This window comes from Crocodylus porosus, unplaced genomic scaffold (genome assembly GCF_001723895.1).
Source record: "Crocodylus porosus isolate Cpor-Errol unplaced genomic scaffold, CroPor_comp1, whole genome shotgun sequence".
NCBI classification, from domain to species: Eukaryota; Metazoa; Chordata; order Crocodylia; family Crocodylidae; genus Crocodylus; species Crocodylus porosus.
Genome location: NW_017728914.1, coordinates 582028 through 610013, shown reverse-complemented (window position 1 = coordinate 610013; position 27986 = coordinate 582028). Strand labels below are relative to the sequence as shown.

The following is a 27986-nucleotide window of genomic DNA, read 5'->3' as shown; positions in this document are numbered from 1 at the left end:
GTAAAGACATTTAATAAGAGGCTCTTGCCTTGGAGGAAATCTAGGAAGGTTAAGAGCATCCATGACAGGAAAAAACTCAGAGATAGTAACAGGAGACAGGTGTGAGACTCATAAGGTTTATTAAACTTGCTTAGAATATTTTATATTATGTTTGAGACTAGATAATTTCCCTCCAGCCTTGGAAGGAATGCTATAAGGACATTTATTTAACATGAAAGGAACATGACGCGGTAACCAAGATGCTCAGTATTTGCCAAAGGCACAGGGCTCCACAGCTCTGCCAAGTAACAGTAATGGTCAGAGACAGGAGGCTGGCATTCTCCAGTCTCAGCGAATGCCAGCTCCAGCTCACCCCCAGACTTGCTCAGGGGCAGAACATGCTTCAAAAACAGACAACACAGCATTTCTGCTCCCTGGGGAAAAGGAGTTCCACAATAAAATAAATATGGCTTCAAAGCAACCTTCCAACCCCAAACCTGCTGACGTGTCATAAGCAAAGCAGCCAAGAACCTTGGCATTTACTGGAGGAAATCTTTGCAAATCCTTCCATCAACCAAAATCCAACAAACTAGCAGATGTGGATGGCTGAGAGGACTTCAGGGCTGGCATGTTCGCTTCTTGATTTCTTCAACAAGATTTTCCCTACGAATATCAACCTGAAAAAAAAGAGAATAAAGCCACTCCCTGACATGCTAAAGCATTCCCTCCTGGAACCTTCTTTTTCTACCCCATCCAGTAAGACACGAAATTATACTTGCTGCCCCTTGTTGCAAAGACATAGCAACAATCCACCTTCCCACAAGTACCTGGAAGCCGGTGATTATTGAAGCTGTTTGTAACAAACTGCATCAAGTCACCTCCTGAAGGGCTCTGGATCAAGCTTTATCAGAAAGCAAGTCTGGTTCAGTACCCATCTTACACAAGTATCTCTGCAGAATGACAGGCATGGGAGCTCTCCATATGAACCCTGAGCTAAAGAGGTTGTTACCTTTTTCTTGGGATTCCAAAAGCCCTTTTTTCCTAGACTGCTACACAAAGAATGCTCTTACTCCTGTATCAAAAACAACCTTCTCAAGCTTCCAATGAGCTTTTTAGGAACCAGTTCAAAGGTATCCTCCTGTCACACAGAGAAGAGGCTTTTAAGAGAATCCAGGCTAAATATCACCTATAAACAGGTCATTTACTCCCAGCTGATCATAATTAGCATGGGTTGGTGAATTATCAGATTCAGGGGGAAGGAGTGAGATTTCTCTAGAAGTCTGGGAAACCATTTTCCATGACCAGGCCTCAAGGGTTTTGGCCCCTCATGCCAAACTAGAAGAGGAAATACAGGAGGAAAAGTCTGGCAAGTTTCAGAACAACCCCACCACCAAGCTGTGGTGCTTCTTGATGACTGTGAAACGCAAGCTGAGCTGGACCTACTCACAAAATATTGATGACATTTGCATAATGCAAGAGGATGCAAGTTTGTGGCTGGACCTTCTGAAAAGAAATGAGGCATCACTTCCAGGTTATTTTATTATATTTATGATGATTTTAAGCAGGCTCCCATTTGTCTGGTAAGGAACTGTGGAAAATATCTATCCTTGATTAATTAGTATAGTTAATATTTCTTCTGCAATTAACTTATATGTAGGAAGAGACATTCTCTGTATGGGCCTTGATAGATGTCTCCTCCTGATTTACTCTCATTTTACCTCAGTGGTTCCCTTGATCTTCCAAGGATGACTTCTCAAAAACCTTGTGTTTTTCCTAGTTTTACTAATCAATTTCCTGATATTTTCCAACTTGGTAGAAATGGATAACCTCTTGTTACTGAAGAAGGTTAAATTCAATCAAAATTGGGACCTTTCTAATAACCAATAATGAACAGTGATTAACAGGATTTTCCTGTTAAATTACTGCTTGGGACTCTCTCGATTTACACAACTGTGAGAATGCTTTGAAGTTGCTGAGCTAAAGGGTATAAAAAAGAGGACTGAAATAGCTAACAGGGTGTGCTTCAAGGATGAGAATCATTCTGACACAAAAACTGATACCATGCCTAGCTGGTCTTCTAGGTCAGCGGTTCCCAATCTGTGGTAAATGTACCACCAGTGGCATGCAGACAACCTGTCAGTGGTAAGCATTAACAGATTTATTATAACTACTTTATATGACAAAAATTTGCTGGTGGTACTTAAGGTTGTATTGTTTTAAATTGGTGGTGTGGAATCTGTCAGTTTGAGAACCACTGTTCTAGGTGAAAGGATCCACACCTTAGAGAAGTTGAAAAGATTGAGACCACCTCTTTGCCTGCACCGAAGAGAAACCATCACTTTACAGCAAAATAGTGGACTTTTCTTTAGGTTCATTTAACAGTGAATACTTGTAGTAAATTAAGCCTTTCTGTCACTCATACAAGTTGTGTCAATCCTTTATACACTAATCCTGAATCCTATTTCATGACTTAATGCTTTGGAACCCAAGGATAAGAGCAGGAGACTACCTGCGCTAAAGACTCTGTACAGCTCCCTGGCTCGGAGGGAACTAGAAGGAAACTCAGAAACTGAAGCTGCAGGACTAGACATTAGAAACCTGAACAGGGAAGTTTTTGGCATAAAGAGCCAAAACCAATGGTATCAATTAAAATAACCCAAAATGAGGTGGAATGTTAGCTGAGTATTTTAGCCTGTGAATTCATTTTTACAAGATTTGGAAGGATATTGAGGTAACGTTAACCACAGCACGTCACAAGGGGGTACTACAGAAAGCAACATGACCACACCATAGATCTGCTCCAATCTAGGCAAGTGTTGCTCCAATCTAGACAAGTATTGCCACTAACACAACAACCTCACCTCCACTCTGGTCCTCATTAGCACCTACCCTACTTCTCTCCCTTTGCTCAGTCTGCCCACTGTTTGGGGAGAGCTTTTATCTTCCTGTACCTCGCTAATTCAGACTAAACAGGCCTAGCTTCTTCAATTTCTCCTTCATCAAATAACTTTAAGACTTTCTGCGATGTAGTGTGTGTGTGAATGCGTTACTACAGCAAAATTCAGCACTAGTACTCAATGAATATATACACATAGGCAGAGAGGCAGGCAACAGTCAGGTCTCTCCTCTGTCCTTTCCCATGTATGGTACATTTAATCTCTGACAAGGCAAAGCTGGTCTATTTCCAGCCCAACCCATCCCCAATACGGAAAGTAATTCTCACCTCCTCCCTGGTAGCTACATCTCTCAGCTTGATGACTCCATCCTTGAGCTCCTGCTCACCTATGATGGCAACAAGAGGGATCCCAGTGTCCTCACAGTATTGCAGCTGGTTCAGCAGTTTGGGGTTCTTCTTGTATAGCACTTCTGCCTAGAGGGACCCAGAGCAGAGAAGCATGTTTGTTTCATGCTGATTTCTCTGAGCATTCAGGACTGAGATTCCTACTAACTGGACTTTCCTTCTGCTCTGCATTTGAGGAAGCAGGACCAGAGTTATGAGTTACCAGGAAGTAAATGTGGCTTCTCTTTCTGAAAAATCAGTAAGAGAACTTTCAGAGCTGGAACATTACCTTCAACATTAGAAAACACTTCTATGTTCTATGTTCACATCAGCAATATCAGGACAGCGGAGCTGGAAGACCTTGCCTCTACCCATTCCTGTGCTGGGGCTGGAGAGTGAGAAGCTGTGTTGGTTCTATGCAGCTGGAAGATGTACCCACATTGCTGCTATTTCTCTCTGTCCCCTCAGTGAAGAACTGAGTCAGGGCTGGGCAGCTTCCAGCTGTGCCCACACTGCAGGGTTGGGAAGGAGCAGAGAGAAGCAGCAGTAGTGCAGGCAAAGCTTCTAGCCGTCTACCCCTAGTGCAGCTCCTCCTTCCTGCTGGAAGCTAGACTCATGACCCAACCAAGGCATGGGGGGATGGGAAGGGAGGCTGGGAAAAGTATTGAGCCAGCACAGCTCCCGCTTGCCTGGCTTCAACAGGCAGAGACAGCTGCCCCCCGCCCTTGCTGCTGACACACTGCCAAAGCCTCTGGGCCCATGCTGAACTGGATCCAGGTTGTTCCTGCCTGTGGCTCATAAAGGTTGCTGGCTCCTGAGGTAGGCAGTACAGTTCAAGCTCTCTTTCTGCTTTGCTGAGGCCCCAGAAAGCCTACCTCTACCAGTGCCAAGGGTGGGCTGGGAAGTTAAATCTAGGAAGAAGGCGCAATTTTCTCTTGCTGGGCAAAATGGTGGGGGGAGCTGGACAGCAGCTCTTAGGTCTGAAGAGGCGGCTACAGCTGGAAAATGATGTGGAGCAAGGGACTTAATAAAGGATGTCCTGTACGCTCTCGCCCAGGGACACAAGAAAATACCTTTTGGAGCCCCCAGGAGGTAAAGTGACCTGGGTGCTTTTATTAAGCAGATGCCAAGTCCCCTTCTCAGTGACTGGCAGAGGAGGAGGAGGAGTGCGTGAATGTAGACATGGAACCTCTGGATAGAATTGAACAGGTAGTAAAATCACAATCAAAAGCTCAGAGCTTGTTGCTCAGGTGCAGCATCTCTCCTGAAAGTCCTCATTGCTCACAGTCCTCCATGCCCAGCACCAGAAAAAGAAGGAATAGATCCAACTGGTCTCTCTTTCCTTGCTCAGACACTTTCCAGTCATACCTTGATCCCAGAATCCCATAGCTCAGAGATGAGCTTTAATCTCTCTTCAAGGAGTTTCTTTTGAGCAGACGCCACAAGCACTTGTGTGTCTGTTGTCCGGATCTTCTCCTTGGAAGCCTGGGAGCAGAGACAGGATGTTTAGAGATCTGTTCAAGACCTACAGAACTACCCTAACAACTATGGAGCAGAGATTTCACCCATCTCTAGTCCTTCAAGTCAAGAAATACCACCAAATACGTTGGCTCAGTACATCACCAAGTAGACATCCAGGTGTGACTATATTCCAGCCTGCTTAAGCCCCTGAAAAAGGTTGCTTAAGGCTGAGACAAAGGTACTTGACAAAAGTAAACGCTTCAACACCTTTTCAGGGATGCAAGCAGTGTGGAATAAGGCTGTACTTACCAATGTAGTTGCCTAGCAGATGGAACAGGATCTGGCTTTTATTTATATAGCAGTGGTGGATCTCGGGGAGAAAGGGACCATGTTCATCATGCCAACCTGAGTCCATGGGCATGCTCTTGAGCCAGTGGTTCAATTGCAAAGTTGCTCCAGACTCATTCCCACCATACATTCTAGAGCCCTCAAGTCTTGGCAGTTCTCAGAGCAGGCACTGAGGGTGAGACAATCAGCCTCACTAGCTAATTTCCTGCTCAGGAAAGCAAGATGTGCTCAGTTCTGTTGTATATGAAACCCACCGCTGATGCAATATAGATGGGGCCTTAGACCCCTTTGTAAACATCAATTAATGGGCAGGGGGAGAACTTGCTCAGGTTGTAGAACGACAAGCAAAGAGCAACAGTGAAGGAAGATTGTTTGATAACTCCTGCAAAGGAGAACCAAACCCCATCCTTTGAGGGCTATTTGACCTTCCTGAGAACGTTGGATTTTGTTGAAAAATGCAGTTTCTATCTTTTCCTACTGCAACACCACCAGATTGGAGCTGTCACTAACCAGCAACTCCACCCACCATCAGCTGAGCAGGCCTTAAATGGGCATTAAGTCTGTGTTTGTAGACTCTAGCTTCTACCTCCTGATAAAGACTTGGCAGAAGAGGCCACAGAAAGCTGAGGTACATGAAAGCATAAGAAAGGAGGTCAGCAATAGCAGCTCTGTTGGGGGAGGGCATGGAACTGTCAGAATTGCTGGAGAACTATCATGTTAAATCAGCAGACCCTACATTCTTTACCTGGAGTTCAGATCACCCCTTCCCAGACTTGTGCGCTAAACAATGCCCACGTGCAGTTTCTCCAGTGACTGCAGGTTCTGTACAGGCAACCCCTGCTTAATGCTGTTTCAGTTAGTGCTATTTTGCTATAACACTCATTTGAATTTGATACCCTATTTCATTTAGCACTCAGCAAGTTTCATTATAACGCTAGCGGTCACCATCTTGGGTCATTAAAAACAATTGTGGTCGCCATCTTGGGTTGTCAAATATTTTCAGTTTCACTTAACGCTCATTTTGCTTAACACTTGTTTTTTCACGAACCAATTAACAGCACTAAGTGCGGGTTGCCTGTAATACTTTGACTAGCTCATTGGGACAGGACCTATGCATTCCACCTTGCTATGTGTGAAGGCAGCAGGTACCATTACAGTGCATGGAACACAGATACTGACATAATGCAAATCAAACTGAACAGGGAGGCTGGAACTGATGATCTCATGAGGTCCCTTCCAGCCCTAAATGTCTGTGACTCTGTATGAAACATCAGAGCTCAGTCTTATCAAGCTGAAGCTAAGAAAACTCCATTACCAAGTCCTGCCTCCCCTTCTTGGAAGATGGAGCTGGTATTTCTCATCTTTCTAGGGTAAAACCAGCAAAAAACCCTTTCCTGGGAAATTCTTTCAGGCCCCTGCTGGTCACCTTTAACCCTTGATATTATCCATGTCAACTGGCTAGCCATTCCTTTGTAGCCAGTACAAATGCAGGTGGGGACCTGATTCCTTACATGCTGCAAGAAACTGTCATCCCTAGACCCTCAGAACAGAACACAGCAGAGCAAATGCCTGGCTACCTTCTCTCTACAGCCCCAAGAAGACAACAAGATTTGCTGGGATTTCATAGTGTTTCATTTACCTCTTGGTGGGGAATTTTCCTAATGCGAGGACTCTCCTCCAATAGAGAATCCATTAAGTAAAACTGTTCAGTGCCCCTTCAAGCAAATGTGACATCTTCCCATAGACCACAAAAAACAATTTTGATGCAACTTTTTCCCCCCCATCAGTGGAATCCATCCTGCTTTATATCTATATGGGCAACCAATGGGGATGAGCTTAGAAAAGTATGTCGAATTTTTGATGCTCTAATTGCTGCGGTCCAAGAATTTAGAAGTAACATCTAATTTTGAGCGCCTCATTTTTAGGTACTCAACCAAAGACCCACTGGATACAACAAATCAGAGGCATGAGTACTTGTAGCTCCTAAACAAATTTGGAGTGAAATGAGACTCAAGGAGTCTTGTAGGCCAGACTTTAAAGTTGACAGGCTCTTCTGGAAATGTGACTGTTAAATACAGCCAGTACCAAAATCCATTTCCTAGAGAGGGATTTAGTCAGCCAGTCCTACACCATTTGCAACATTCCTGGAGTTGACAAATTGCTTATGAAAAGTGTAAGTGGGGAGACCAGATATGATATAGTCCCTAGCTGTACGAATGAGCCAGAGGCATGCACAAACCACTGTTGTGCTGAATTAATATTCACACGCCAATAGCTGTGTGATCAGGGAGAGCCACTGGACCTTGTTTCAGGGGAGTAACTAAGCAAGTAACTAGTACATCAGATGAGTTGAAAATCTTGGCTCTGCACTAGCAGGGAGAAGGGTCAAATGCCAGTCTCTCTTCCCTGAGAACATGAGGAAGCAAAGCAGAGCAGCACTTACCTCCATTTTCTGCTCCAGGATAGAGAAGATCCGTTCGATTCCAATGCTAACGCCCACACAGGGAACCTTCTTCCCCTTGGGATCAAACATCCCCACCAGTCCATCATAGCGGCCTCCTCCAGCCACACTGCCAACAGTGGCTGGCTCCTCCTCATGGTCATTTTGCTGCTGGAGCAGGACAGCCTCGTAGATCACCCCCGTGTAATAATCCAGACCCCGGGCCAGGCTCAGGTCAAAGGAGATCTGTGCAACAGAAAGGGAATTCCATTACTGGGCACAATTACAAGAGTCCAAGGCCACTCAGCCAGGCCTTTGCTTCTTGCCCCACTCACCTTATCTGCAATGCCAAATAGCATCAGGTACTCAAACAGCAGCTTCATGTCTCCTAGCCCCTCCCTGGCCAGCTTGTTCTGGGAGAGTTCTGGGTCCTGGAGCAGCTGTTCAACCAGGTCCAGCCCACCTGCAGAAACAGGACTCATGACTGAAACCTACCAAACAGGGAGGACCAGGTTACTAGCCAGAGCTCTTAGGGCTCACTCTATGCAGCACAGTCACATGCTTGCTGCTCCAGCCTTGTGCATCACCGTCTCCCATCCACAGGGTACCAACCACACTCAGGTTGGCCTAGGAAGTAGCAGCAGCAGCCCAGGGTCTACAGAATTCTGACCCTCCTTGTGTAGGGGCTGAGCAAGCTGGAGTGGTTGCTGGGTGGGTGATGTGACCCACAGGGACTCCCTATTGGCCTGGATGCTGAAGGACAGGGACAAGATTGCACAGCTCCAAAGAACTTACCATGGAGTCTAACATATTCCCCAATGCAATCTGCAGCCTCAGTTGAGAGCCCTTTCTCTCCAACCATCTCGCTCCTCACATCCTCCCACATCACCTGTGGAGGAGATGACAATGTCATGCACAGCTCTGAGTTTGAAGCTGCTAATGGGCATTGCTCTCAGTGGAGTCCTCATTACCAGCTCTTCAAGGTTTCCCTGTTCTGCTTCAGAGGAAGAGAGCAGCAAAGCAAAATCAACACATTAGTCTTTAATGCATCTTTATGCCTCTGAGTTCCAAGACCTAATTAATTCATCTCAGATGTGAAAGAATGAACATCATGGATGGAAGCAAGTAGTAGGGGCCATTTTTTCTGTACTAGGAAAAAAAGACAAGAACTCAGAGAAAGCTAGAGGAAGGCTCGAAGAGGCTGTGAGGTCTAGAGATATGGTAGTCATGGGAGACCTTAACTACCCAGACATATCATGGGAGGAGCAGTCAGCTAGATCTAACTGCTCTCGCAGGTTCTTAACCTGTATTCAGGACTTCTACCTAACACAGGAGGTAAGGTGTCACACCAGGGGCAACACCTTGCTCGACTTAGTGTTGGCTACAGGGGATGACCTGGTGGGGGACCTGTGGATTCAAGGCAACTCAGGGATTAGCGATCACCAAATGATTAAATTCACTATCCAGCGAAGGGCAGGCATTATACCTAGCACGGCATGGGTACTGAACTTTAAAAAAGCTGACTTTAACAGACTCAGGAGATTGGTTAGCAGGGTGCTAGGAGCTAAGAACTTGGATGCATTGAGGGTCCAGGATGGGTGGACATTCCTCAAGGAAACCATTTTTTGGGCTCAGAGTGAGTCAATCCCATGGCAAAGGAAAGGGAGCAAGGGGGGCCAGGAAGCCCCTTTGGCTAACCAGAGGCATCCAAGATACCTTAAGGGCAAAAAAAGAGGCATACAGGAAATGGAAGCGGGGGTAGCTAGCAAAGAGGAGTATACTTCTTTGGCCCACACCTGCAGGGAGTCAGTCAGGAAGGCCAAGGCAACTCTAGAACTCAGGCTAGCATCAGGGATTAAGGACAATAAAAAGTCCTTCTTTAGGTATGTTGGGAGCAAAAAGACGGTGTGGGGTAGCATAGGACCCATACAAGATGGGCAGGGGGGCTTAGTGACAGATAGCAGGGACAAGGCAGAGCTCTTCAATGAGTTTTTTCCTTTTGTCTTCTTAAATGGGAATCTAGGTGAACCCTCAACATACATCACAGACACCAAAAAAGGGAACATCAGCCGACCAACAGTCAGTCCCGACACAGTAAAAAGACACTTGGAGGGACCGGACGTATTCAAATCACCGGGACCAGAGGGACTCCACCCATGGGTAATGAAGGAATTAGCAGAGGTCATAGCTGATCCGCTGGTAAGGATATACGAGTGCTCATGGTGCTTGGGTCAGGTTCCGCAGGATTGGAAGAGGGCAAACATCACCCCAATTTTTAAAGGGGAGGAAGGAGGACCCAGGGAACTACAGATCAGTCAGCCTTACTTCTATCCCTGGGAAAATCCTAGGAAAAATTATCAAGGAGCCCATCTGTGGGAACCCTCTGGTTAATGCTATGTGGAAGGGTAACCAACATGGGTTTTTAGCAGGCAGGTCCTTCCTGACTAACCTAGTTTCCTTTCACAACAAGGCTACCAATCGTTTAGATGCAGGAGTCGAGGTGGATGTTAACTATCTGGATTCCAAGAAAGTCTTTGACAAGGTATCCCATACCATTCTTATAAATAAACTGAGGGGATTTGCCTTGGATGATTACATGGTAGACTGGGTAGCAAACTGGCTCAAGGGTTGTACTCAGAGGGTGGTGGTGGATGGGTCAGTGTCAACCTGGAAAGATTTGTGCAGTAGAGTCCCTCAGGGCTCAGTTTTGGGGCTGGTGCTATTCAACTTCTTCATCAGTGATCTGGATGAAGGGGTAGGAAGCACCCTGTCCAAATTTGCGGATAACACAAAATTATGGGGTGCAGCTAACACCCTGGAGAGGAGGAACCGAATCCAGGCTGACTAGACAGGCTGGGGAAGTGGGCAGCGAGCAACAGGATGCAATTCAATAAGGACAAGTGCAAGGTGCTGCATCTAGGGAGGAAGAACTGCCATCAACCTACAGGCTGGGGGGTGACCTTCTCAGTTACACTGAAGCACAAAAAGATCTTGGAGTCACTGTTGACTCCAGCATGAACATGAGTTGCCAATGTGATGAAGCAGTTGGTAGAACCAATTGCATCTTGTCATGCATCCATAGGTGCTTCACAAACAGGTCCAGGGAAGTGATTCTCCCCCTCTATGCAACACTGGTCAATCCACAGCTGGAGTACTGTGTCCAGTTCTGGATGCCGCAGTTCAAGCAGGATGCGGACAACCTGGAGAGGGTCCAAAGAAGAGCCACTTGCCTGATTAGAGACCTGCAGGGAAGGCCCTATGAGGAAAGGCTAAGGGACCTTAATTTCTTCACCTCTTCAAGAGAAGGTTGAGAGGGGACCTTGTGGTGGCATACTAATTCATAAGGGGACAGCAACATGAAGTAGGCGATGATCTGTTCACCAGGGCACCCCTGGAATGACAAGGAACAATGGCCATAAGCTACTAGAGAGAAGGCTTAGGCTGGACATTAGGAGAAAGTTCTTCATGGGCAGGGTTGCCAGAATCTGGAATGGGCCCCCAAGGGAGGTGGTGCTCGCCCCATCCTTGGAGGTCTTCAAGAGGAGACTGGACAAGCACCTGGCTGGGATCACATGACCCCAGGGTCAGTGACTTTTCTTGCCTGCCAGGGACAGGGGGTTGGACTAGATGGCCCACTGAGATCCCTTCCGACTCTATGAATCTATGAAGGGGTGGAACAGAGTACGAGAAAAAAAATACTGTAGAAAAGGAAGAGAGAACACTTGGTACTGCAATGACAATAAACAAGTCTTACAACACTAAGCAAGCCCTGTATCTCATGCAGATACACCCGAAGTACCTTTAAACTCACCTGCTCTGGGTATTGAGAGCTGCAGCTTACGGCACACAAGACCTGCCATGAAATCTGGGTAATGTTGCTAGTGATATTCCACCTGGCTCATGTAAAGCTATCTTAAGAATCTTTACCCAGGCTGCAGCTGCTGCTGTACAGTCTAGCTTAATTAAACTGTCTTCTTACTTAATAGAAGGGAACTGAAACACAAAGGTTATGAAGGTTTTCCAGAGAGACAACAGAGCTTGCACCAGAGCAGGGATTAGTTGAATACCTGGACTCTCAATCCAGTGCTCAGACTTTTAAAGAAAGCAGCTGTTCTATACGCTAAGCTTTGCTTTTTTGTTCTTGGTGACCCACAACCCTCTGTGGATTTGTATTTAGATGCAGTAGACTAGCACTGGAATACTGTGTTCAGTTTTTCTGTCTGCAGCTGAAAAAACACTGCTGATAGATTGGAGAGGTTTCAATGAAGAGCCATAAGAATGACTAAAGAACTGGAAAACACATCTTTAATAAAAGATGCCATGAGCTCAATTCATTTAGCTCATCAGAAAAAGGTTATGGGATAATTTGATCACAGCCTAATTATCTATATGGGGGACAAAACTGATAACAGGCTCTCAATTTAGTAAACAAGGAGTACAAAAAAAAATGGCTGGGAACTGAAGATACAAGTCTCCAACTAAAAATATGATGCTTTTAATAGTGAAGGTAATTAACTATTGGAACAGCTTGACAAGGTATGTGGTATATTTGCCATTACTGGAAATCTCTGAAATAAAGACTGAATGTTTTTCTAAATATCCTATAGTTCAAAGAAGAATTAATTCAGAAATCCTCCAGCCGGTTTCAAAAAAGGAGATCAGTCTACACCTGCGGTTCCCAAACTCTGACAGATTGGATACAACCAATTTAAGATGATACAACCTTAAGTACCACCAGCAAAATTTTTTATACACATAGGTAACAGGCTATGTATTAAAACAACATCAAAACTTTTAGCAATCATAAAACACTGTTTCATCAGTTACAGTAGCCATATAAAACAATTAAAATTTAAAAATGTGATCGCAATTAGTTGCATGATTAAAAAAGTTATTTGCAATTAACTGCAATCTTAATTGCACAGCTAAAAACTCAAGATTATACACAGAAAGACTCAAAGTTATGCAGGTACTTCATATGGTTGAGGGGTGAGAGAATTTGTGAAGATGTGGGGAGCTGTGGGTATGTGTGTGTGGGATTTGGAACCGGGGGGGGGGGCCTGCATACCCTGGCTGGCTGCAGGTTACTGTGGGTCAGGAATGAGGGGCAGCATCAGGGTTGGGCAGGCTGCAACTTGGGAGTGACACAGACACATGCAGACACAGTGTCCAGCAGGTAAGCCTGTGGAGGAGCCAGAGGAAAGGGAAGGGCTGTAGGGAGGTGCAGGTCCCTTTCAGCCCTAATGTCTATGAAATCTATGAAAAATCTATAAAATCCCTGCCATTGTGTGCACCCTGGGGGAGGCATGGGGGACACATCCCCCAGATTTGTGTAGGATGGAGGTGGGCTGCCCACTGAGTGCTGGGCTCTGCACCCCACTACCATTGCCATGCGTCTTCCACAAGCTGGTTACACCACGTGCCCTGCCCACCTGGTGGCGGAAGGCACATGGCATTATGTGCGGCTCCGGAGGGAAGCCTGCTGTCCCCTGGGGATTTTCTTCCCTTGGGCTGGCCTGCCTCATAGCCTCAGGAGGGCCAGCACAGAAAGACAGGGCCCCTCCTGCTACCCAAGCTGTTCCCACATTGGTGTGGGCCTTTCCAGAGGGTGGGGGGGCCTCCCACTGCTGCATGCATCCTGGGGGAGGCATGGGGGTCATGTGCCCTGTGGATTTGAGGCAGGCTGCCTGCTGGGCTCTGCACCCCACTGCATCAGAGCCATGCATGCTGCTATGTGCCTGCTGCTGCCAGGGAGGCAGGGGATGCAGCACAGTCAGTGTGCCGAAGATGCACATTGTTGCATGCTGCTCCCAAAGCAACAGCAGCAGAGCACAGAGCCCAGTGCACAGCAGCAACCTGCCTCTGCCCTGTGCACAAATCCAGGGAGCACATGCCCCCATGCGTCCCCCAGAGGGCATGCAGCGGTGGGAGCCTCCCCCCTGCCCCTGGATATGCTGCTCAGGCTCTGACTGTCCCACCACCTGCCTTGGGGCCCCATTCACACCAGCGCCTGCCCCACTCCCTCCCTTCCATGCTGTGGGGGCCTCGATCTGCACCCCCCACCCCACCACCACATTTACCTGCTGGGTGGTGCTCCACATGTGGCCGGGCTGAGTTCTGCTGCAGCTGGGTATCTGTGTGTGTGTCTATGTCTGCCCCTCCCTGTGGCCTTCCGCATACCACTCACAGGTTGTCTGCATACCACTGGTGGTACATGTGGTAAAGTTTGGAACTGATGGTTTACACCATTATTTTGGGCCTTATATAGGAGCCAAATTTTGGAAGTCTCTACCTGTACAATTTTGTATCCTGTTAGCCCTGGCAAAGCATTCACTTCCAAACACCTAGTACTTCACACACCACCCATTTACACAGCTTTTTCTTTATGCCATTGTCACTCTGATGTTATTGCCTTTTGCCCTCCCTAAAAAATCCTCAGGTGAGCCAGTTCCTGAGGAACCAAGCTATTGTAAAATTCAGGAACTGCAAGACAAACAAACCTTTCGTTTTGATCTCAAAATTCAATTAACAGCTGTAAAAACATCTACCTCAGGCCAGTCTACCCTTTAGCTCCTGCTGCTTCAGGAGTTGTGAATGACTCCTACAGCCTTCCAAATGATAGCTGCTAGTATGTTGTAAGACCTCATCACAAAATGGTGCAAGTTGTGTTAGTGGTCCACAGCATATTCTCACCCAGCTAGACCAAATTAAAGCTACTACTTGCCCTGTCTACAGTACAGTACTAATCAGTGATTGCCATCTCTTTCTAAACTCAGAACTTCCGCTCCTTTTCCAAGTGTACACAAGGCCTGAGAATGCAGCCAACAAGACTGGATTGGAAATTAAAGGCATGAACTTCATCTTAATAAGGCATCAGCATTACATATTTCATTGCAGACCATTTTAACATAAGCATCCAGGAGACTTTATTCAATAGAGTCTTTAAAGGAGGGCTCCACAAGAATAAATATAATCGTCTCCAACCTGTGACCTGGCAGCAACACACTCTCTCTAAGAGCATCTCTGTGTATGTTGGCAACGTTGAAGTTTTGCTTTCCACACGTGCTTGTTTCTTCAGATTGCCAGGGACAGCAAAATATCAGGTCGTTGGCAGTGTTACTTTCTCAGTGTTACCCATTGATGTTACCCATTCAAGTACACACACCATATTCTGGATTATGTATTATGGAAACTCTCAGGAGAGAGGGGCCCTGGTATGTGGGACTACAAGGGAGGACGCCAATTAACCCATGCACTGTCATTCACCTTCTGCTTTGGACTGCCTTGCCCTGGTCCTGTGCTGAGGGAAGTTTACTAGGGTTTTCTTAACTCTATTTACTCCTACTTTCTAGTGGGTTGGTTTGGGCTACGACTCTTTAAATGACAGTGGTCTTTTAAAGTTTTTCCCCTCTTTACTTATTAGCAAAGAACTGTGAATGTTTATAGTCCTATCCACAGCTTCATGAAGCCTGCCTGAGAATTACAGATAAGAGCTTATTCAGATAAGAGCTTATTCAGCAAAGGAAGCACACCACAGCTAGTATGACTTATGCACTATTGTAGATGTGCGTCACAGACAAGCCTGGCAGAAAGCTGTCATGCTAACATTCTGGTACACAGATTGGGCTTTCTGAAGAAGAGAGAGTAGATTTTCACCTTGTAGACTAACTAAGTCAGAGATATATAGCATGAGCTTTTGGAGGTCACTTAGGCTCAGACTTACAATTTACTTAACCTATAAAAGGGTACAAATCTACTCTGCCTTCTGCCCAATTCAGACTAATGCAGCAAAATAACTCTTCTTGAAGCATATCATAGTGGATGGAGTCATGGTAGCTGCTGCCTCTGAAGTCCCCTTTGATACTTGCTGCCTTCTCCCATCACACTGAATCCTTTTGGTCAGACACAGCAGCATTATCTGTCCTCACCTGCCACACTCTTCATAGACTCCTTACATGGGCTCTTCCTGTGCTTCCGCTGCACATTCCTTTGGCCAGCAATGGGGGTGGCTCCCTCACCAGTCCCTTTGCCTGTGTTATGAATAACACAGGCAAAGAATGTTTCCAAGCGTTACATCTGCTCATTATCATGGTGGCCTACAGGCACTGCTGTCAGCTACACTAAGCTGCCACAGACTATGCAGTTCCTACTTTGATACCAGACACATTACTGCTGAGCTACACAGCACTATCTCCAGGGGCCAGATTTACACAGACATTGAGAAGACACTTTCTATGGTCCAGGAATTCACAAATTCCCTGCGAGAACCAGATTCTGGGATCTGTACTGCGGCTGATTGGCAAGGTCCTGAAAATCCTGCCTTTTATTCTCAAGACCCTCTAAAATCCTGCAACAGTTTGACATGCTGAATTCCCTATACTCCAAGCCCCAGGGTTTAGCAAAGTCACTGCCTAGGACATGGTTACATAGTTATCTGTATTAGGGCTGTCCAAGTGACAGCTCACAGGCAGCACATGGCTTGCAAGGAGTGCAGCCCAGGGAACCAGGAGACCTTGGTCACTCAGAAGCTGGACAGCCCCAATCTACACCACAAATCCAAAACAGAGAAAAGCATGTTGTACCAGATTGCCAACAGGATACATGGGCAGAGAGTATTAAATGGGACCCCAAACTAACTTTTGAACACTCCGATGCAGCCGCAGTACTAGATGGCAACTGAGTTGGGTGGTGGGACCACATGCTCCAGGAATACACAGAAAAATCAGTAGCATCATAGTGGGTCATATTAATGGTCCATCTGGCCCAGCAGCCAGACTGCAGCCCCTCTTTGACTATCTTATTGAGGTTGATTACACTGCTTCCTGCACCTTTTGTTTTATACACAACCCATCTGTAACTCCATAAAGTCCCAAGACCTTTTGGTCAACCTCCTCCTAGTCCTGGCCAAGCTTTTCATGCATCAGACAAGGAAGGAGGTGCTATCAGGAGACAATCTGGGCAACTTTTAGTTCACCATGGGTCTTTTGCTTTCACTCACCTATGCCCATCTCCAAGCAAATGCCAATGGGCAGCATCCACTTGCTTTCTAGATGCATACAAGGGGCAGTGGGCACTAGCTGGTGTCCATCCTTGTTATCCAAGTTATTAACCTATAACCTGCAGTCCTGTTCCTGTGCTATCATTGGTCATCCCAATAATTTAGTTATTGTACATTCAGTAACCTCTTAGCCACTGACAGTAGGCTCGTAGTTCCTGGTGGGCCTAGACCAAGGGCAGGAGAAATATGGCCCAGGGGCCGGTTTCAGCCCACCAGGCAGTTCCACCTGGTCCCATGGGGCCCCTCTGTAAACTGAAAGAATTATCATGCGCCCTAGCCCTTGTTGCCCCTCTGAAAGTTGGTGCCTCCATGCTGGAGGTGCTGCTCTGGTTGCTAAGCAGCCAGCCCACACCCCAGCCTGGCGTGACCTACTCTGAGCCCCAAACTAGGAGGTACTAGAGACAGGAGCCTCCGCCTGGCAGAGGCTTTTGCTGGCAACCCTGTGTCTGTTTCCCAGCCCTTGCTTTGTGCGAGACAAGAAATCCAGATAAGGGCCCCACTGGGCCAGGGACTCCTGTTGGGGGAAAAGGGGGCTGGGAGTGTGGGGAGCTGTGCACTATGGGTCCAGGCTGGGCTGGCCTTGCACATTGCAGGAGTGCTGCAGCTGCACACTATGGAGCTGGATCAGGCTGGCTCTGCACGCTACCACCATGTGTGACTGGGGACACGGGTGGGAGTGTGGGAATGTGTGCTGTGGGGTTGAGCAGTCTGGTCCTGCTTGCTGTCTCCACATGCAGCCAGGGACTCAGGTGGGAGCGCTATGGGGCCAGCTGTGGCTGGCCCTGCTTGCTGCCACCACATGCAGCTCTGGGGACTCGCACACTGCAGAGACTGCAAGGAACCACCCTACCACATACCCCGCCCCCCCCCCACGCCAAACCCTCTCCCTTCCACACCCATCCACCCATCCCCATAACCTCCACCCTTCCCCACACCTCAACACACACTCCCTTCAACAGCATACAACAGCAAGACTATTTTGAACTATTATGTAATCACTTCTATATACAGGCAGTTCTCGACTTACAATGTTTCGAGTTACAACATTTTACACTTACATTTTAAATTGACACCGTTTCAACTTTCTGATGTCAGTTTTGACTTTACAACGCTTGATCTAACGCCACACCACACCACACCAGTGAACAAGTTTGCTGTGTTGTCCAACTCCCTGGAGAACATCTGTCCAAACTTCCTTGGACACCTTAAGCAGTGGACAAGACTCCAGAAAAACCTGCAGCCAAGACTCTTGAGAAGACTCCAGCCAAGAGCCCTTCAAAAACTCCAGCAAAGCCACCTCAAAGAAGTCCTTCCAAATCAATATGGTTGTTACTTACAATATAAATACATTAATGTAGCTATATTACTCATCTATAATTGATTGAGTATAAAATTCTGGGTTATTTTTGGTGAAAACAGGGTATTGGGGCTTGGTTCAGGAACCAGTCCCCCATTTATAACATTATTTCCTATAAGAAAAATTTGTTCCGAGTTACAATGTTTCTACTTAAGACGCAGTTTTCAGGAACCAATCGTGTCGTAAGTCGGAGGACTGCCTGTACACTATGCAAACACACAAGTTGGACAAAAATAATATTTAAATAAATTAAAATGTTATAGTAGACATTTGATTTTGGCTGGAGGGCTGCTTCATGAGTTTTGGTGAGCTGTCCAGGGCTGCATGGGTAGCCCCGCCCCTTGACAGGTGCCCCGCCCCCTGCTTACCATCTTGGGACCAATGTCCCAAGGCCAGCACCAGTGGGGCCCAAAGTGGGGCACAGCTGGCCAGTGCCCTGTGCTGCAGCCACTTGCAGCCTACATGGGGCTGCTTGTGCCTGCTCAGGACAGCCCTGCACAGGTTGCGAGCAGCTGCAGCAGGGAGCACCGGCCACAGGGAGGGGACACTTTCCCCCACGCTCAGCACCAGCTCATTCCCTGCCCACACTCCTTTCCTGCCCTTTCCCACACATTCTTACCCAAGTTTCCCATGCTGGCACAACCATGAGGAGCCACATGGTCCCAGGACAGAAGCCCCTGCTGGCTTGGGGGTGGGCCAAGCAGGCCCTGCTGTTGCAGAAGCCCACCAGAGCTTTCCCCCTGGGTCCTACTGCCCCTGCCTTCTGTCATCTTTGACAGCAACCAAGGACAGATGAATATAGTTTTTAAAAGTTTTAAGGGGCCCTACAGGTTGGATAGAATGGCCTAGCGGGCTGTATTTGGCCCGTGGGCAGTATTTTGCTCACCCCTGGGTTAGGGACAGGACTTCCAATCCCAAGATAGTGACCAGGGGGCAAGGCACCTGTCAAGGGGCTGGGCTACCCTTGCAGCCCTTGACAGTTCACCAAAACTCATGAAGCAGCCCTCCAGCTGAATATAATTGCCCACACCTGGGCTAGACCCACTGCCATTGTGCAACAAACAGGCCCATCTCCAACAGTGGGAGTAACAGACACTCTGTAGAGTGACCCATTCCATGTCATACCCTTCCTGGCATCCACCATAATTGGTTCAAGGATGTCAGAAGATGCATCCCTGACTCTTCTACTTAATAGGTACCAACAGACTTAACATCTATGAATCCGTCTAATCCATTTTTGAATGTGGCTATGCCATCTGCATTTACTACCTCCTGTGGCAATAAGTTCCATGACCTAAGTATGCACTAAATAAAAGAAGTACATTATTTTGTTTGTTTTAAACCTGTCAGCTAATTTCAGTCAGGGAAAAGCATGTTGTACCAGACTGCCAACAGGACACATAGGCAGAAAGTACTAAATGGGCCCCAAAATTACATACTAGTTCTAGTATTCTGAGATTCGGTGAATAATAGTTCCATATTCACTTTGTCCACATCCTTCATAACTTCATAGATCTTTATCATATCCCCTCAGCCTTCTCTCCTTTCCAAATTGAAGAGTCGTGTCTTTAAGGTCTCTCTTGGTATGACAGATTACCATAGTCCAAATTACCTTTGCAAAACCCACACAAGGTCTTTAGTGTCATTTGCACCACACTAAGCAACTGTGTTAACTGGCCCAGAACACCATGTCCAACTCAGGGAGCTTCCCTGCTCTGGAGATTCATAAGCAACAGTCTCTAGGTCATGTGCTGCTGAATTAAAGAATTACACAGATTTAAGATGCCTTTCCCTGTAACCTCCTGCTGATTTATGAAACACTAGGGACCCTAAAGAAAAGAACAGCACAGGCAGTTTCCTGGAAAACCAAATGCACCATGTAGGCAATGAGCTTATATTAACCACTCCCAACATGGGTGGGAAGCAAAGAAAAATGACTCAGCATTTAGTAACATTCTCCTGTTGGATTCCATAGCCTTAATCTGTCCAAGAAGCCTTTGATTCCTGGGAATTCACAGCAGTAACAGCAGCAGGATGCTTAAGTCCTTACTTTGTCTAGTTTGTCCACACTGGAGCAAATGGTCCGGAACTTGCTGTCTGGAACTCCACAAACTGCAAACATCCCATCTAAAATGCGCCGGTCATTGACCTGGGAAGAAGCAGAGTCACTTAGTAAGAACCTGGTGGATGTGCTCCACTTACAATGAAAAGTTAGAAGTGGAAGAGGTCGATTCACAGTTATCCCCCTGTGGCAAGCTAACTAGTAACTCTGCCTACTGTCAGCTGTTCAGAAGTCTCAGTGGCTTACCTATTTTATAATAAGAACAGCAAATAAATAAGAATAGCACCACCAATGTCTGGGTTTTCAAAAAGCCTCTTTCAAAGCATCTCAAAGGGTCTATTTAGGAAACTGTTTGGTCATGCTTGAGTACTGAAATTCAGTCACAAATCAGAAGCCAGCTGGACACAGATACAAAGAGAAGGCACAAATACTTGATATTTGACACGATGGCCAATTAATAGTGGGCTGTCCCAAACTCTGTACTAGGACCAGGACTCATTAACAAACTAGTATGTAGTAAGGTAGTAAAATGTGCCAAGGACACTTAAATTGGTTAAAATCATGAAGGAATTCTGAGTGGTCTACTCAAATTAGAAAGTGGCAGCACAGTATCAGGGTTCAACAAAAATCAAATCCACAGTACTGCACAGGGAAGGAAATAATTTGAATTACTCAGCCATACTGCTAGGATCTAGATCGACTATAATCATTGGAGGGTAGTGTGGAGAGGAAAACACAACTAGCCCTTGAAACTATTCACCAAAAGTCCAGGGCAGCTGTGTGCACCATTAGCCAAAAAAAAGAAAAGAAAAAAGAAAAAACAGACACACAAAAAGTAGAGAACAGAATCGAACATATTTTAAATCCAGATACCCAACAATTCTGGCCATGTTTAGTGAAGAAAGAACCCAAGCAACAGGCCCGAGTCAAGAAGTAACAATGAATATGGGCGTGGAGAACCTTCCATGTGGAGAGAGACTGAAAAGATGGAACAGTACCAATCTACACAGGAGGTAAGAGATGACGACAAGAGCCTATATATGTTCACGAAGGGTATACAAGAGAGATACTGAAAAAAACAGATACCAGAGGTGCACTGATATATCAGTCTCGTATCAGATCGTTACCGATATAAAGAAAATTGTCTATATCGGATAATCGGCCCCATGGGGCAGATAATGCCCGTGCTGCACACAGCTGCAGCGTAGCACTCAGGCAGCGAGGAGCAGAGCTCGCACCATGGAGAGCTGCCACGAGCTGGTAACTTGGATGGGGAGGGAAGGGACAATGTCCCCCACAGTGAAGGAGGGTGTGGGGGCAGGCACTGCCCAGCCGGGGCAGGGAAGTGTGGCTCATGGGCTGGGGGTGGGGGATGACCCACAGATCTCTGCGGTGCAGGGCAAGCAGCAGCTGTGGGGTGGAGCCAGAGCTGGCACTGCAGGGTGCTTTTCTTGCTGGAGGCTGGGCTTGGAGTGGGCTCCAGCAGCACTGGGAGGGGGCTGCAGCTACCCCAAATTTCATTGCAGCTCTGCTCCCAGTCTCACACTGCCACCTGGCACAGCCCCAGCCTTTCCTGGTGCTTAAGTGAAGGTGGGGCATTGAGCCAGGGCAGTGCTGGGTGGCGATGCAGGGCTGGGAGTGGAGCTGTGTCAGAATTTGGGGTGGTTACAGCCTCCTCCCAGTGCCGGAGCCTGCCCCGAGCCCAGCCCCCAGCAAGAAAAGCCCTGCACAACGCTGGCTCTGGCTCCACCCCGCAGCTGCCACCTACCCCAAAGATCCAGGGGGCACATGCCCCGCCTGCCTCCACCCCCCTGGGGTGCAAGCAGCAACAGGACCTGCCCCCACCCCACGAGCCCCGCCCCAGCTGAGCAGCATCTGCCCCTGACCCCTCCCTCACCATGGGGGGCACTGATCTGCCCCGCACACCTCTTCCCTCCCCACTCCTCTTCCACTGCAACAGCCTTACCAGCTGTAGGCAGGTGTATCAGATCTGTATGGGCCAATATGCCTCCTTAACTACTGGCATCGGCCCCCAAAATCTCTACCTGTGTGTCCCTAATAGATACCCTAAACACAACTGGTTGTGGATGGAGTTGAAGTATGCATTGTAGAAAGGGCCAGGTCAGGACCTGGAATAAGTAGAAAAGAAAAAAACCCTCTCTGCTCCATATCGTAGTAGAAAACAAAATGCATCAGCCCCTGGTTCTGGTTTCACCTTAATGAGGAAGTCCCCAAGCTGGAGTGCAGACAGGATCTCATACACTATCTTCAGACACTCAGCATCAGGAATCATGGGGTCAAATTGGCCAGCAATGTCAAAATCCTAAGACACAGGAAAAGGCAGTGAGAAGAGGCACTACCATACAGCTGTGGTAGACTTCCAACAACCAAGCTGCTCAGTAAACATCGCTGTGCTGCCCCTCTTCCTCGAACAACAGAAGCCAAGACCCCAGGCTCATACAGAACTCTCTCACTCCTTGTGCTCGGTGGGAAGCCATGATCCCAGACCCACCCACATTCCTTTCCTCTTTCCCCAAGTGCCAAAGAGGAACAGTGGCCCCAGACACTCAGCTCTCCGCTGCAGTTACTCACACACTGGTAGAACTCCCGGTAGCGGCCCCTTGTCATGGCTGGGTTATCCCGTCTGTAAACTTTAGCAATGTGGTAGCGTTTAATGTTGGTGATTTTATTCATGGCCAAATAACGAGCAAAAGGCACCTCAGAATAAAGAGTTAAGGATGGAACCCAGACAGCATCTTCCAAGCTCTAGAGACACCCAGCTGTTATCACTCCACATAGAATAAGGTTTAATTATTTCTTCCTCTGATATGAAGGCTCAACAGGGTACACACCCTTCTCCATGAGCAACAGTTAATTGGCAATCATGTTCCCCACCAGTCACTGAAGCTGAAAGAAGGGAACAGCCCTATACCAGCTCCTCAGAGCAATATGAACTAGATATGGAGTTTTCTCCTTTCCTGAAGCCATTAACCCCATTTAACAAACAACTGAAGGCACAGCCAGGAACTCACATCTCCACTCCTCTATGCTGTCCAACCACCCCACCACTAGGACTAGAATGAGAGTTCCAGGCAGTGTGTTAAAAGACTGCCATTCCCACTCCCCTCCCTGGACATATGCATGACAATGCTCGCAGTTCGAATGTACTGGGCAAGATGAAAGGGTAGATTCAGCAAGGACACCAGAAGGATACAGTCAGATCATAGCGAAGAGACAGCAGTTCTCCCCCCTGATCCTTCAGGTCATAGATGAGCTTTGAGTCCTCCCCATACTTCCCAGTCAGGGTTTCCTAGAGAAAACAAGGAAGTGGTATTTCAGGTGAGAAGCAATAAAAGCTGAGGGAGAACAAGAGGAAGAAAAGGGTCACAGAGGAAGTAGGATGATTCCATGCAAAGAGACAAGGATAAGTCAATTCCTTCCAGCTTTGCTAGAGGAGGAGTTCAATCTTCGTAGGAGCTGCTCAGGCTGAAGCTCTAGCCAGCACGCCTGCCCCTAAGGTCATAATTAATGCAGCTATTGTCTAATATTTCAATGGGCACAATCCTACTTGCTGGGGCCCCATAAGACCCTCTTACCACAGACATCCCCTCCCAGATGCCACCATGTCACCCTTATACCTACCTTTAGCTCAAACACAGGGGTGTCAATCACCTCGGCCCCATGACGCTTGAAACAGCTGATAATGGTGCTGAAGACTTTTTCCCGGATGGCCATCTGCTTGGGGCCATAGTCCCGGGTGCCCTGAGAGCCAACCCCAAAGAGAGTGGGTGGGAAAAAAAAAAAAAAAAGGAGGACAAAACACTAATAGTTTGAACAATTAATGACTCAACCCAAGTAAATATTAAAGTGGTCAGGTAGGTGCATGGTACGTGGCAAAAAGAGGAAAGCATCAGTGGGACAGGTGACTTCAGTTAGCATTTATGAAACCAGTGAGATGATGTTCAGAGAACAAAGTGCCAATCATACTTAGTGGAAGGTAAAAAAAAACCCCAACCCAAATGTAAAGCCCTCCCTGACCCAGAGAAGAGAGAACAGGACCAACTCCTGGTACACATGAAAGTCAGGAAACACTGTCTGGAAGTGGCCTTGCTAGTCAGATAGCTGCTAGACAGAGATGACAACTAAATGTGAGCCAGAGGTTTCTAGGCAGCAGAAAAAAGCATCAGTATTCAGAACACAGAGAATTCAGCATGGGCCCCAATCATTTCCATTGCATCAACAGCACACTTAGTGCCTTGCAGACAGGTCCCAAGCAAAAAAATTCCTGTTGTGAAGAACTCAAAGCTTAGACAAGTACCGCAGGGGCTGATTTTTCTGAAACAAAGGACAAGCTTAGCACTTGATGCAACAAAACACCTACAGCAGTAGTCAGCAATGTTTTAAGGCTGCAGGCCAGAACGACCCAGTTTGGGTCAGAGGCAAGCTGGCATGTGGATGGGTGGGCACTAGTATGCAGCTATCGCTACTGGTTTTCACCATTGTTGGCACAGGGAAAGTGCCCTCCACTGCTGCTTTTCCCTGCAAATGGGCAAAGCACCTGCCCCCACTGTGACTGTTTTTCCCTGCCGTGGGGAGGGTAGCAGAAAAGAAAAGGGACTGGTACTGAAGCCCCATGTGTACAGACCAAAGGCTCAGTGGGCTCTAGGTTGCCAAGCCCTGACCTAGAGAATAAAGAAGAGCTTTGGAAAATGAGGAAGAAAGCATCCAGTTTACAAGTGTTTTCTAATGACAGAATCCTTTTTCACAGAAAATCTGATATTTTAGAAAATAAGGCCAAGAGGGCTATTTTGATTTCCAAAGGAATGAGCTCTCATTTAATTTTTAACCTGTTAAGACTCTTTGCATCATTCTGATGTTCTTCAGCACCACCCTGTGGCTGACTTAAAGTTAATCTTTAATGTGGAATGGCAATTGAATGTCTGCATCTTATACTGAAAGAGCAGTGGGAAGAGAAAGTTGACACATTCAATTGAATAATGCTCGAGTTCACAGGGCACGTAACGAAAATTAGCTTTTAGTATTATGATCACATGGCTGCCAAGTATTGGAAAACTGGGGCTAAGTTTCCTTTAGTACTCCAGGAGCTGGGAGTTCCTCAAACATTTCAGGGATGAGTGTCACTAGCTATTTTCATTGTCTGGATCTTATTCACATATTTTTGACTGAAAATATTTGCTGAAGTTCAGGAGGTAGATAGACTAAGGAAACAATTTACCAACCACTTAATCTCCAAGTTGCTTGTTCAAATGTAGCCTAATGCAGTAGTGGCCAATATTCATTACCCACTACAAGTTGCTTGGTGGACTGCTTTGCTAGTGATACGGACATCTCTCCATAAAAACCAATGGTGCTGATGTCATTGGTAAGGAGGGTTAACAGCCTCAAAGGCTTGGAGACTAAGCCGCAGAAGGACAGGGACCATCTAGAAGACTAAGATGCTGACTACCGCTAGGTCCTGCTGCTGGCTATTGCCTGTTCTATAGGTAAATTCAAGGATTTAAATAATTTACCCCTTTATGGACAGGGATTGTTAAGACACAAAATAGAAAAATCACTGGATAAAGATGCCTCTCCATTTGTAGTGAGTGTGGGAGGACCCTTCACCATATTTGCAGATGGGGTATTGAGTCATTGACCCAGGCCAACCTAACAACTGTTAGCATTTCTCCTACCTTGGTCCTACACCAGGCAGATACATGGGGGATGGGAGCCATGGGCATGTTAGTGTAGGCTGGCTGCCAGCTTTTAGATCAGTAAAGACTAACTGTACTGACAATCTTCCTGCTGCCACAAGGAGACGCTGTGAACACAACTGTACAGGTGGTCTTTGAACCTAAACGTCCAACCACTCATGTGACATTCATCACTGGTATCTGAAGAAAGAATCACTTCAAGCAGTGTTAACTTCCTCATTCACTGTATCTGGTGCTAAACGGAACAAGCTACATTATAATAACTTGACTGTATGCATACATGACTCTTTAAACAGAAGAGGTCATTCAGAGCTAGTTTACTTGAACTAATACAAATTCCATCTGATAAGTAGGAACCTATCAAAATTGCGATTTCATGGAAATCATGAAATCAAGAATCACCCATGAAAGTGGACAAGGTCCACAAGAATCTACTGAAAATAAAATGCTGGCTTCCCAGAGGGAGAGCCCACACGAAGGTGAGGCCAAGATGGATGCCACACCTTGCCACTGATTTGGTGAGGGCTGCCTGCCATGCAGCCCTGCCCCTCTCCACCAATGGACAGCAAGGGACAGGGCTGCATGACAGGAAGCCCTTGCAACTAAACAGTGGCACGGGGAAGGCCCCCTTGGCCAATCAGAGGTATGGGAGGGGCAGGTGCTACAGCCAGCCCTGGGAGATAGTGGGGTAGGCTGCCATTTTCCTGCAAAATCTGCCAGCTGCCTCTTTGAGATGGGTAGACCCCTACTGATTCATGGAAGCTTAGGGCTGCAAGGGATGTTGTGATGTCATTGGGTCCAACCCCCCTGCTCTGGGCAGGAAGGATTGCTGGGGTCAAATAATCCCAGCAAGGTGCGTGTTCAGTCTGTTTTTGAAGATCTCCAGGGTAGGTGTCTGCACCACCCCTGTTGGGAGTCTGTTCCAGACTCTGGTCACATGAACCGTGAAGAAGTTTTTCTTTAATCCAGTCTGTTAAGCCTCTAAAGTTTGTATTTTGGTGGGGATGGAGAATGCTGGTGCTCATGTATTATAGATCTGGCTAAGACACTACAGGCAACTTTGTCTACAAATATTGTTTAAAGTACCCTTCACCATGTAGTTGTTGGCTATTCAGTGCAATCCTGCTCCTTCCAGGTCCTTGGAAACCTGCATTTCTGGGTTTGGCAGTAAGAAGAGCAGTTACTGGTCCCAAATAGTTTACAAAAGATTAGAGGAGTCACAGCCTTGGATCATACCATTAATAGGTGCTTCAAAAAAAGTGTAAGAAAAGCTGAAATGGACTTTTATGGAATAACTTGCCCTCTAGAGACTTCTTTCCTAATTTCAAGCAGTCAGTGTTCTCTTATGCCCTGAACATTACGGAATTATATCCTAACATAGCAGAAGATATATTTTGGTGTTTTAAGGACACAAGTATACAGATCCTGTTTATAGTTATTTTCTCTTTTGATCTCTGAAAGAAGTGGAAATGAGACACGACGGAGCACAAGGTGACTGAACTAGGAAGGCAAGTTTGCAGCTTGCAAGTACTGCCATTTAAATAGAGTTTTTCAGTGCAAGGAGCAAGGATTTTGTGTGGTACTGTCCATTGCACCAGCTGTGCATGGACAGACCTGCTGGATAACCCCTCAGGCATCAGGTGCTGTGCCCCAGGGACCTCAGGTCAGCACAGACCTGAGAAACAGTGTTTGACAGCCCAAAGGTCGGCCAGCAGCTCTGCCACCTGCACAGCTGGTGCAACGGACACTACCAGTGTCCTCTCTTCTCCTCAGCTTCTTGATTAATCACAGCTAGGAGAGCGCCTGGCCCTTCCTCCACCCCAGGCTCAGGCTGGGGCCAGGTCTGCCCATGACACCAGCGCCACCAGCCCCGTGGCCAACGCACAGGCCAGGTGCCAAATCCATAGTGGTGGCTGCTATGGCCTCCCGCACGGGCAGAGGAGACACATCCTGTTGCCCAGCCCAGCCGCGCGTTACCTTGGGGGTCTTGAGCAGGAAGCGGGGCCGCCCATCGTCCACGCCCAGCCGCCCCTTCAGCTCCAGCAACTTGGCCACCTGCTCCGCCACCTGCAGGGACGAGACGGGACCAAGTAAGGAGCCGCGCGGGGCCTCCCAGACGCGGGTCAGCGCCCAACCGCTCGCGGCCTCACCTCCTCGGTGCCAGCCTGCTCCTGCTTCAGTCGCCGCACCGTGTCCGCCTGCAGCCGAAGCGCCTCAGCCAGCGCCGCCGCCTCAGTCGCCATAATGTCACCACCGGCGCTGCTTCCTCATTGGCGCCTGCGCAAAA

At 47.3% G+C, this 27986-nt stretch overlaps 1 protein-coding gene across 1 annotated transcript; it reads right to left on the bottom strand.

Moving 5' to 3' along the window:
* Positions 1-102: 102 nt before the first annotated feature.
* Positions 103-27986, bottom strand: LOC109309893 (histidine--tRNA ligase, cytoplasmic-like). Its single transcript, XM_019534772.1, has 13 exons — positions 27850-27986; positions 27677-27766; positions 23628-23747; positions 23200-23295; positions 22578-22703; positions 22201-22308; positions 19974-20072; positions 8304-8397; positions 7844-7971; positions 7512-7754; positions 4628-4744; positions 3203-3349; positions 103-656 (listed from the first exon to the last, which is right to left on the bottom strand). The coding sequence occupies exons 1-13, from the start codon at positions 27940-27942 to the stop codon at positions 597-599; spliced, it is 1521 nt and encodes a 506-aa protein (XP_019390317.1). The 5' UTR covers positions 27943-27986; the 3' UTR covers positions 103-596.

Bases quoted from the DNA above. Each gene is read 5' to 3' on its own strand.
- LOC109309893 (XM_019534772.1), bottom strand. From the start codon at position 27,942: ATGGCGACTGAGGCGGCGGCGCTGGCTGAGGCGCTTCGGCTGCAGGCG. The intron at 23,748-27,676 runs GTAACGCGCGGC...GTTGGCTCTCAG, and splicing joins TCCTGCTCAAGACCCCCAAG to GGCACCCGGGACTATGGCCC. The intron at 7,755-7,843 runs GTGAGTGGGGCA...TCTGTTGCACAG, and splicing joins TATTTGGCATTGCAGATAAG to ATCTCCTTTGACCTGAGCCT.